This window comes from Neoarius graeffei, chromosome 3 (assembly GCF_027579695.1).
Source record: "Neoarius graeffei isolate fNeoGra1 chromosome 3, fNeoGra1.pri, whole genome shotgun sequence".
NCBI lineage: Eukaryota > Metazoa > Chordata > Actinopteri > Siluriformes > Ariidae > Neoarius > Neoarius graeffei.
Genome location: NC_083571.1, coordinates 95,435,657 through 95,448,133, shown reverse-complemented (window position 1 = coordinate 95,448,133; position 12,477 = coordinate 95,435,657). Strand labels below are relative to the sequence as shown.

General features: G+C 41.0%; 1 protein-coding gene across 1 annotated transcript; it reads right to left on the bottom strand.

The window, feature by feature from the left end:
* Positions 1-1,916: 1,916 nt before the first annotated feature.
* On the bottom strand, positions 1,917-3,892 carry rd3l (RD3 like). The gene is made up of 3 exons (XM_060916097.1): positions 3,811-3,892; positions 2,339-2,641; positions 1,917-2,256 (listed from the first exon to the last, which is right to left on the bottom strand). Exons 1-3 carry the CDS (start codon positions 3,849-3,851, stop codon positions 1,917-1,919), a joined length of 684 nt encoding a protein of 227 aa, XP_060772080.1. The 5' UTR covers positions 3,852-3,892.
* Between the last annotated feature and the right edge of the window lie 8,585 nt (positions 3,893-12,477).

The window sequence follows — 12,477 nt, the reverse complement described above, 5'->3', positions numbered from 1 at the left end:
TAGGAATAATTTATGACAAAATAAAGCGAGTGCGACAAGTGATTTGCCATTTTAGTTTTATTTTATTGCCAGTTATTCAGTCAAACATACACTTTACATATGCTATATTAGAAATTTTAGGAATGACAAAATGCATAGTAACATTTGTTGCTATGGCTGTGGGTAATATTTGGTCTGTGGCGCATTTATAACCAAAGAGGGACAAACAGTTCGACAGTTATATAAAGGAAAACCTTGAAAGAAGGCCATTAAAACAAACAAACAAACAAACAAAAGGTTTGGCTGAGCTGGTATTTCACCGAAAAAATACCCCCTTTTGACACTTCCTCAAGATTTGTAGCCGATTCTTGTTGCATGTCATATTCCACCGACCTTCTACACAACAACGGAAAATACCACATTAGTTATTGATGTACACACACATGGTTCTAGTTTGTGTGATGTCCATCCAGAGATCTACTGAGGCATACAGAGAGCTGTGAGCTTCTCTGCTCTCAGACTAATCTGTGCTTTGTAATCCAAAAATATTACTGATGAAAGGGGCCGATTAGGCTGGCTGTCTAAGTCACATAGGCTTTGTGTTGCTTCCTAAGTTGATACGGCTCATGATGTTGACAGTATTTCTGTATAAATTTGGTGCTGCAGATGAAAGTCTTAATGACAAGTAAATAGGCACAATGAACACGATATATTTGGGAATTCCCATTTAGTTTATCAGTGGTAACTGAATAAATCAAAACAAACTGACTGGTAAACTTTATAGACTCATTTTGTGCTCACAGTATCATGTATAAGTCTTGCCTCAGTCAAGGTCCAAGGACTTGACTTGACCCCTAAAAATCAGTCTCAATCAAAGTGATTACCCAAAGCCAGATTTCACTCAGACAAACCCAGATCTCACTAGTGCTGTCCAGTCTTACGGACTAGTCAATAGGCACAATGGACACAATTCTTTCTAGTGTTCTGCCTTTGGGCAGGCCCTCCTACAGATCAACCGCCATTCTTTTTAATTCTCCATACGGTCTTCCTCTTCCCAAGTTGCCCATTAGTGTAGCTCTTCTTCTTCCTCTTCCCCTTCTAGTTTCCCTTCTATTATCATCCGATATAAACTATCCCCTCTCAATACATGCCTTAACCATTTCTTTCTCCTATCTTTTAGTGTTTTCAGCGATTCTCTTTCAACTCCAAGTTTTTGTAGTATGCTCTCATTTTTTCTTTTCATCTCCCGTGTGATCCTTAACATTCTCCTCCATAACCACATTTCCAATGCATCTAGCATATCTTCTTCTTTCTTCCTTAGTGTCCATGTCTCTGATTCGTATTAGGCAACAGTCCAGACCAAGCACTTCATAAGTCTATTCATCCATCCATTATCTGTAACCGCTTATCCTGTGCAGGGTCACGGGCAAGCTGGAGCCTATCCCAGCTGACTATGGGCGAGAGGTGGACAAGTACACCCTGGACAAGTTGCCAAATCATCGCAGGGAGCACTTCATAAGTCTGATTCTTAATTCTTTTGGTAAACTTTTAGATGTTAACACCCTCTTGTTCCTTTCATATGCAGATTTAGCCATTGCAATTCTAGTTTTCACTTCTGGACATGATATATTTGGGAATTCCCATTTAGTTTATCAGTGGAAATTGAGTACATCAAAACAAACTTACTGGTAAACTTTATAGACTCATTTTGTGCTCACAGTATTGCATATAAGCCTTGCTTCAGTCAAGGTCCAGTTTAGTCCAAGGACTTTCATTGACCCTTAAAAATCAGTCTCGAACAAAGTAACTACTCAAACCCAGATCTCACTAGTGCTGCCCTGTTTGTGTCCAGGGGAAGGTTCTTGCCGATGGGAAGGACGCTGTGGTCATTAGGGTGTCTCTGAGCTATTTCTGGCCTTCACAGTTTGGCGCTCAGGCTAGTCATAGTGAAAAGAGTGGCAATAGGGGAGACAGTCTCTTTGGACAGTATAGGAACAAGGACTACTTAAATGCCTATCCACGTAGCTGGATATGGTTGGGATCTCTTCTCGATGCTTTTCTTGTCCTTCCAGAGAAGATGACTTTGTAGTCTTTTGGTCACGGGTGTTGATGTCTGCAGGAGGAGGAGAAACAGGAAGTAGCATTGGCGGGGCTGGAGAGAAAGACCTCCTGTAGCCCACCTCTTCCTGCCTTCTCAGGAAGTCCCTCAGCACCTGTTTGAAGATGCACACGAGCTCCCAGGGAACAACATAATTGTGAGCCAAAATCTCACGGAACCTTTAAAAGAGCACACACACACGCAAACACACATTTAGTGATTATTGCTACCACATGTACACACACCTACACGTACACATACCTGAAGAGCACAGCGGCTGTGTGTGATGGTGGAATTCGGGCACAGAGCCGTTCTAACAGTCTGCACTCAGATGCTGGTATCAGGGCAAGCAAGCTGTCCTGAGTAAGAGGCTGGCAATATCCTAGAGCGCCATAGGAGCAGCGTTTCCGCTCTTCCTCCAAAGCCAGATACTCTCTCTGCTCGAATTGCCAGAGAAGCTCCTGGAGTAACACCCGGCTGGGGCCCATGGAGGCTGCACGGTTTGGACCACGCTCACCTTCCTGATAAGAGGAATTCATCCAGGCCAGGAATGGCATTGCAAGACTATAGTAGGGTAGCACAGATAGGGAGACAAAAACAACATGATTTCAAAGAGGAATAGATATATATCCACTAGGTTGAATATTTCAGTGGCATTATTAACTTCTTTGTACAAAATGAGTGCAAATGAAAAAAACAACTTTTATCATTATTGGACCCTGGATATATATTATATATTCTGGCTTTCTAGTATAGCAAATCTCAGTTTCCTAACGGACTCATGGTCACTGCTCTTTACTGTTTCTCTCCCTGTTCCTTCCCATTCAATTACAGTAAATTGTTTTTATATCCTCAGGATAGGTTTTGGATGGAATGGAGCTCAAATGGAGAAAATAACTTCAGGTCCCTCATCTGACCTTACATAACTCTTTAGTAGTGCAGAAACTACTTAAAGCACCTGTGGTGATTCTGTTTTTTTTTTTAAAAAGAGGCTTTTTACTGTTTAGTTCAAATGCAGGTATGGAAAACAATGTGCAGTAAGAAAGTAAGTGATTGATTCATATTGCCAAAAGTCTCATCTACAATGAAAAGTTGTGAAGAACTAGTGTCAAATCAATTAAAATGGAAGGTGCCAATGACTCCAGCTTGGCATAAAATGTAGAAAGGGTAACAATTAAGCAGGGAGTTTGGAGCAAACTGTAAACAGAGCAAGGAGAGATGTAAATGGAATAAGACAGGTAGAAGAAACCGTTAACTAGAGGGGCACTCGGTGGAGTGCATACCTCTGCCAAGTCACATATTATCAACATCAAAATCAAATCACTGGAACCTAGGATAATACTAAAGCTGTACACCGAATTTCATCCAAATCTGTTCACTACTTTTTGAGTTATGTTGGGAAAAGACAAACAAATCCTGGATCCACATAGATATCTGGATTTGCATCAACATCTGATCAATTGTTCGTTGGCCCATGGCTCACCTTACCTCAAAATTTCATCAAAATTCATTCAGTACGTTTTGAGGTATGTTGTGAACAGACAAACAAACAAATGGAGGTGAAAACATAACCTCCTCCAACAATTAAAATAAGTTGATGAAAGAATTATGAATGAAGATACTTAAACAATAAAGTGTGCATAAAAACACAATATGACTGACACACCATTCTGGGGACAAATTTGCATGCAGTAAATCTTACAAAATACTAAGAAATAATCAAATATCCTCACCTTGGTTTGAAAGGATGATGCTCATGATGCTGTGACTCCATATGGTAAACCTTTAAACGCGTGAGAGAGACTGATATATGGAAAGACAATAAATGAATAAGAGATAGCAGTTTTGATGCTCGTGTTTGGTAAAGTTGAGAGAGAGGGAGAGTGACTGCTTCTGCCTACAGCAAACCGACCGCCTTCTGTCTATCTGCTCTGATAACCAGCCTCCGCTCACTGACCCTGTTTCCATTCAATCCACCCCCACCCCCACCCACATGCACATGCACTCTTTGCACATCCTTTATATCAAGTTGCTGAAGTCATGAGACATTAAGCCTCTCAAATACGAGCATTTATTAAGCAGTGAGACTATCTCATCTCATTATCTCTAGCCGCTTTATCCTGTTCTACAGGGTCACAGGCAAGCTGGAGCCTATCCCAGCTGACTACGGGCAAAAGGCGGGGTACACCCTGGACAAGTCGCCAGGTCATCACAGGGCTGACACATAGACACAGACAACCATTCACACTCACATTCACACCTACGGTCAATTTAGAGTCACCAGTTAACCTAACCTGCATGTCTTTGGACTGTGGGGGAAACCGGAGCACCCGGAGGAAACCCACGCGGACACGGGGAGAACATGCAAACTCCGCACAGAAAGGCCCTCACCGGCCACGGGGCTCGAACCCGGACCTTCTTGCTGTGAGGCGACAGCGCTAACCACTACACCACCGTGCCGCCCGCAGTGAGATTATGATGTCAAGTAATATGTAAAGAAACACTATAGTGTGTTAGCCAGGGTAACTTAGCCTGCAATGTTTCTAGATTAGAGCTTCTCAAATGATTTCCAGCCATGAACTCATGAACCATTGCAGTATAAAACAAATTTCACAGACTCCACCCTCCCCCCATGATCACAGCATTTTTGAGTACAGTCCAATTACGCCAACAGTAAACACATGATGCAAATATGGACTATAATCTTCATTTACGTAATGAAACATTCCATAATGAGAGATTCCTAAATGCTCCAAAGACAGAATCTAAACCGGGCTTTTATAAGAAAATAAAAAAAATATATATCAATGATCATATGATATAATTCATTACAACCCCATCATTGATTATTTCCCATCAGACGCTCGCTGGCCGTGCTGTGAAAATTGTGCATGCAGACGCTCATCTAAGTTTCCAAATATGTCATTGCTTAACTCTTGAATATTTTCTATAATGAGTATTATCATTAAAAATCTAATAATCTCTGCTTTCCAAAGAAATTTATCTCATTACGGTCCATTCAGTACTTTGGGAGTAACGGCAGGTTGAAGTTGGTACAACAGAGTAAAAACTCTGCTCGCATGATGTCGGGAAACTGCCGGTGCTTTTTGAGTCACAGGAAAGCAGTCAGGCTCTCTCTCTCTCTCTTCTGATCACTTTCCGACTGGATTACTCATGAATATCAATCAGATAACTTTTATAGGGATGTTCTCAAGCTCTCACTGTTTCTGATGAAGTATTCAGCAAAATTTTCCATCTGCTAGTTTTGACCTTATGATTCACAAGAGACTTTGAAGTGAGTTTTCATAGCTTCACCTACTTATTTTTTAAAATCAAACTGATTCCTGTAAATAAATAACTATTTTAGAATATAACTGTAGTTGTTTTGATGAAAAATATTGAGATCTTAGTGGTCGGAATGATATTTGAAAAAGCCAGAAGTCAGAAACGCGAGCGTCGATTTCAATTCCGTCAATTGGGATTGTTTATTGGATGTCGCTCACACAGTTTTTTGTTTATTAATATTAATTCGAAATAATCATTTATATTCTTAATATTAACACTAATAGGGCCTTCTTTTGAGAAATACAAAGGCCTACAGAGTACAAAGAGGGTATTAGAAATAATCTTTTATTACTTTTTATTGGGTGTACCAATTTAACTTTTTTACCTAATTAGCAAAATTAATACTAATTAAATACTAATTTGCATTTTTTTTTTACTAATTTTTCAAACTTTGTACTCAGTATACAACCATCTATGCGCCTGCCAATCTCCATGTAAATATCTTGAAAAATAGAAAAGTTATTAAGAAAAAAACATTTGATCTCACTCGTTAATGAGGCCCATTTTGGACCATGTGATCCTCATACAGAATGTTATGTCAGTTTTCTAAAAATTAAGCCAGTTTTTTTTTCAATCTCTGATTTGTAATATCTCAAGAACGGATAAACCTATTTTGATTCTGTATAAAGTATATTGTTCTGCATTCAGTTCTGAATTCAGTGAGATCAGTTTCAAGCAATTTGGACTGAATTTGAATTTTCACCTGATATGCCTACTTTATTCCTCTTATACTATAGAAAGTTGCCAAAATGAGCATTTTTAAAAAGTTATTAAAGAATGATGAGTTGTACATTTCATCTGTTTATAGTTATCTTTAATATTGAACGAATGCAGAACAAGTTCTCATGTATGTCATTGCAGCTAGTCTCCTCACTAGCCCACTAGCCAGAAAGCATAAATTTACAGCTTTGCCTTTGATGACGGAACTGACCTTCTAAAAAATGCTAAATAAACACTTCCTCCTAAAAAAATCCCCAAACAATTACACACTTATGTGAAGTATCCACCATAAAAGTCCCTTTGTAAGTGATGTTTGGTGCAGTGTTTCTCAACCACTTGGCCACGGCACATTAGTGGGCTGTGAAGCGCCATCTAGTGGCCTTTGAATTTTTTTTCTAAGTTGAAGCTAATTTTTTACTCGTAGTATCGTACAATTGCTGGGTTGCATCCGACGTCACATCCGCCTCATTAAGCTACGTTCACACTACAGCTTGCGATGCTTTGCGATGGGTTATCGATGAAAATGAGGCATTTTGGTGGCGATGCATGACGATATACACGTGAGCTAAAAGTTGTGGTCACACAGCAGGTGAACACTTGACTGTCACGTCTTTGCGCAGCTCGAGTGGCTGTGCTCGCTCACGGAGCATATTGTGCACACGCTTGGGACCCAGTCATTATGGGAAACAGCTGATACTGATTTGAGCGCAATCAGCAAGCGCAGATACAGACGCTGTTTTCAAAGAATTTGTGAAGTATCATTATCACAGGGCGGCACGGTGGTGTAGTGGTTAGCGCTGTCGCCTCACAGCAAGAAGGTCCGGGTTCGAGCCCCGTGGCCAGCGAGGGCCTTTCTGTGTGGAGTTTGCATGTTCTCCCCGTGTCCGCGTGGGTTTCCTCCGGGTGCTCCGGTTTCCTCCACAGTCCAAAGACATGCAGGTTAGGTTAACTGGTGACTCTAAATTGACCGTAGGTGTGAATGTGAGTGTGAATGGTTGTCTGTGTCTATGTGTCAGCCCTGTGATGACCTGGCGACTTGTCCAGGGTGTACCCCGCCTTTCGCCCATAGTCAGCTGGGATAGGCTCCAGCTTGCCTGCGACCCTGTAGAAGGATAAAGCGGCTACAGATAATGAGATGAGATGAGATCATTATCACAGTCATGTTTGTTTCTAGCCATATTTATAACACTGTTTAAATACTCTGCTTTATGATTCTGCTTTCTGTTTTGCTTTTGTTTTTGTAAATATCACGGCTGCTAATAAACACGCTTCCTGCACTTAGATCCATCTCCTGCCATCTATCTTGTAGTGTCTTGATCCCCAGCTCTTTAACCAAGTTACATATAAAAAGCTGTTCATCTCCATACTCTTCCAAGTTTTCATCTGCGTGTCTGTGTAGAGTGATGTCTGCAGCACCAGGTAGTTTGAGATGTCGGGGAACTCAACGGATGGATAATTTTCCAACTCATAGGAAAAAACCCTTCTTTGTTTGCGTGTACGGATCTATCCCATTGAGTGGCTTCTATATCCACTTTTTTTTGAATATACTTCTTGGTTTTAATAACTTGCTTGTTTGCTGTACACAAACATGGCAATAAGTTCTTGTGTTAATGGACCAGACTCCACTTTTGGATCATTAATTCCTTTTGACTGAGAATGCCCTGCATGCATGGTTTTATGTCGGCTTCTGGCACATCCATAGAGTTTTAAATACAATTCCAACAATTCAAAACAGTTTGTATTTATTGCACTTATTTAATTCTTGGGCTCTCATCTGTAACAGAGTGAGATGTTGCATTCCATTAAAGGTCCCATGGCATGAAATTTTCACTTTCTGAGGTTTTTTAACGTTAAAATGAGTTCCTCTGACCTTCTTAAGTCACCCCAGTGGCTAGAAATTTCATAATGTGTAAACCAAACTATGCCCACCCTTTGTCAACGTTTGAGAATGGCGCGTCAAAATGGCATGTTGATAGGCTCTTCCCTTTACTACATCAGCAAGGGAGATGATCCCCACGCCCCCCCTCTGGATTCCCACCCACTGTATGGATTGCCCGCCCAGCTCAAAAGTTGCCACCAAACATGGAAGTTACGCTGTACATGGATGTGACAACACAGAAAGGAGTCTGTTTTTACTGCCGACAGGAGAGCCCCTGAAGACACAGTGGCTTAATTTTATTTACTCCAATAATACGCCGTCGAGTCTACCTAAGACGGTGTATGTTTGTCGGAAGCATTTTCCTGAGGAATGTTTCCACAACTTGGAACAGTACAGGGCAGGTTTTGCACATCAACTGTCACTGAAGCCTGGGTCCGTACCAAGCATCCCTGCCCCATCAGCCACAAACACCGAACAAGTAAGTGTATAACTGTTAAGTCGTTTTGCCGTGTTTTAAAATCGGTGCCACGTTAGCCTTGCAATGGCTACATTAGCTGTGCAGCTAACCGCTTCCTGCAGTTAGCCAGGTACTCTGCGCTACAAAACCAAAAAGCATGCAGCATGCTCTGTTATAATAGCCAATCAAAACAGTTTTTACAAAGACACCCACATTCTTTTTTTTAAGTCACTCGTTCATTTTATTTGTTTGTTTGTTCAGTAAAAACCCAAACATTTGTTGAATTTATTTTATTTCCTCGTGTCGCACCTTAATGACGTCAGTGCGTGGTATTTTATCCCTTCACGGTTTGTTCCTTCTCTCTCGCCATAGTAAGACACCCACATCCGCTTGTTCTGACCCACTGGAGGTAGCGTCACAGTGCTGTTAGCCAATCAGAGGTAACACGTTTACATGTCATGAATATTAATGATAAGAGCTGAAATCCTGTCGCTCTCCCGCCACCCGCTCCTCCACCAAACTAGAACAGCCTGAAACAGGAGAACCACAGCATTTTTTTCACCGAAACCGGCTCACAGGGCATTCATTCATACTAGAGACCACCGCACAATTAATGAAAAAACGATGCCATGGGACCTTTAATACACTTTACAATAGATTATTTAGATCCTACTAGACTAGATGCGACAAAATAATTGGGGATCTTTTCAAGTATGAATAGGTGGGCCTTAAAATAGAAAAGGTTGAGAACCCCTGGTTTAGTGCATTGGTATGGTATAAACCTTGCAGCTGGAGCTAATGTCTGGCCCATGCTGTTATAAGCAATGAATCACCACCTGACTAATCCGAATCGAGCATTCAACAGCGCAGTAGTATAAATAACTACAGGCATAATGATTAATTTCAGTAGTAGTTGATACTCATGGTCTTCATACCATTAAAAAAGCTATTAATTTTGCAAATTAGCAAGCTATGGCACAGCATAACCAACAGGCTCGAGAGTAAAAGCAAGCAAGTAAAGAAAGCTGGCTTGCCACTTGCTGTGAAGAGGTGTATTATTGTTACCCCAGTTATAGCACAACAACAAAGGAGACTGCATAATGCCAACATTTGAAGTACGTTAAAACGGTTCATTGCTCAAAGTCAAAGGAGGGCAAAAAGTACTCAGGGTCAGAAATGCCCCTCACATCAAGCAGTTGGTTGCCATATGGAGGGCTTTGGGTGGCCTTCTGTGCTATTTGTCCTCTGAGACTCATCGTCAGAGAAGTGCAGCTGGTACTGGTTCTGTTAGAGGGTTCAGACTTCAGACCTCTGCTCTCTCCATATGAACAAAACTGATCCATCTGTGCACATGTAGTAATGCACTAGTAGAAGCATACTAGCTACAGCTCTGTTTATGCATGTTTGCTGGATTAATTGTATGATAAAGTAGTATGATTAGCAGATGTTGTGGTCAGGGTGGATGCTCAAGAAACCAACAAGGATGGACTACTTTGCTCCAAAATGCAGTACGTAGCTACAATATACCGTACAAGCAGGCTTGCTGTGTATTTTTGTCTGGAAGAGGGAAGGTATTCGTGCAAGAGACATAATTTCCCCCAGTCATGCATTGTTCACAGTTTGCAAGTAAATTATTCATATTAGTGAATAAGCAACAATAATATTAATAAATAATGTACAATTTTTTGTGACCTGTACATATTTTTCTTGTAAATTATACATCATTTTATTATCATTTTGAAAGTACGATTGCTGTTTTTCTTGTCTGTTGGATAGGAGTTGTCGTTACATACTTTTAGCCTCATCTAGTCATTTCCAGGATGAAAAATTTTCCTCCACGAAAATGGACACATTATGATTTTAATAATGCAGCGACATCAGCGAGGATCTGTCTGACAGGTCTGCACTTTGAATGAGAATGGAGTAACTTTTCAGTCCATTATTACCAGTTTACCACTTATAGTTTTGCTATGATGGTTCAGGACTACAATATACAATATAAAGTTTATTTGTATAGCGCTTGTAACAATAGACATTGTCGCAAAGCAGCTTTACAGGAAATTAAAGTCTTTAAACATGAGCTGGTTTTATCCCTAATTTATCCCCAATGGGCAAGCCTGAGGCGACACTGGCAAGGAAAAACTCCCGCAGATGACTTGAGGAAGAAACCTCGAGAGGAACCAGACTCAAAAGGGAACCCATCCTCATTTGGGTGATAACAGATAACGTGATTATAAATAACTCGCTTCTGTAATAGTGTCCTATATAGTCACAAAGTACAACTGTGTAACCAGGAAATTCATTATAGTTTTAACATGAAGTCTGTTTTGTTGAACTTATCAACTGTTCATTGATGGAAACTTGAGTGCAAAACTGTTCATGACAACTGCAGCACTAAAGTTAGCAAGTTAACTGTAGTCCTCAGAAATTAACGTTTTACTGTAAGTGTCCAGAGCGTTTTCCAAGTGCGACTTTCGACTGTCCATATGGGGCTGTCCTCCACAGGAGCAATACGATGAGACTCCAGCCAGATGTAGGGCATCAGGATGGATCGGGCAGGTCCGAGGAGCAGAAGAGGTCAGCAACTTTAGGACTGAACAGTTCTGCACTCAAGTGTCCATCAATGAACAGTTTATAACTTCAACAAAATAGACTTCATGCGAAAACTATAATGAATTTCCTGGTTACACAGTTGTACTTTGTGACTACTGTATATAGGACACAGTTATTGAAGCAAGTTATTTATAATCATGCTATCTGTTATCACCCAGATGAGGATGGGTTCCCTTTTGAGTCTGGTTCCTCTTAAGGTTTCTTCCTCATGGAGTTTTTCCTTGCCACTGTCGCCATAGGCTTGCTCATCTCATCTCATTATCTCTAGCCACTTTATCCTGTTCTACAGGGTCGCAGGCAAGCTGGAGCCTATCCCAGCTGACTACGGGCGAAAGGCGGGGTACACCCTGGACAAGTCACCAGGTCATCACAGGGCTGACACATAGACACAGACAACCATTCACACTCACATTCACACCTACGGTCAATTTAGAGTCACCAGTTAACCCAACCTGCATGTCTTTGGACTGTGGGGGAAACCGGAGCACCCGGAGGAAACCCACGCGGACACGGGGAGAACATGCAAACTCCGCACAGAAAGGCCCTCGCCGGCCACGGGGCTCGAACCCGGACCTTCTTGCTGTGAGGCGACAGCGCTAACCACTACACCACCGTGCCGCCCAGGTTGTAAAGTTCACTGATAAATAAAAAATTGGTTCGAAATTTTTTTTTTGTGTGTCTGAATTCTGTTCCAAAAATCACTAAAAGCTTGTCTGCCATTAGATCGGAGTGATTTATATTGGTCAGTGGCGCTGCATCTTTGACGTCATATGTGCAACTGCCTTCTTTTCTAACGCTCTCTACACGACTTTATGACAACAAGGATGAAGAAGTGACTCAGAGTGAATAAGCATGTTTTGGTTTGCTTTTAGATCAGTAATTGTCTGTCGTCTATCTAAGTATTATATTTGGCCACATCGAAACGACCTTAGAACGTTATTGATCTGACCAAGGACAACTAATAAATTCAAGCAACAGGCTAAACACAAGCTTGACACTTCCTGTGCAGCGGTGAGCTCTTTGGGATGGCGCTTCTGACTTTTGTTTCTAGATTGTAGGAACTGCTCTGCGTCCCAGACGTCACTCAAATCCTTCTATGTGAATTTGCCTCACAAATTTATCTTTTTCAAAATGTATGGAGCAGACACCAAAACGTCCTGTCAGCTTGAAGTTACCTGTCTTTGTTCGTACAAATCGAACCCATTCATTCTGTAAGTGTATTATAGCCAACTTTGGGCTATAATGGATCGAAATTCTGCTTTTTTTTTTTTTTAAATTGGCTCCACTTGAACAGCCTTGAATGACATGACTCTTAGGAGACGTGCTTTGGTTTTAATTTTGTTTAGAATAAAAAAATCGTTAAAAACGTGCTACATTTTGCAAAGC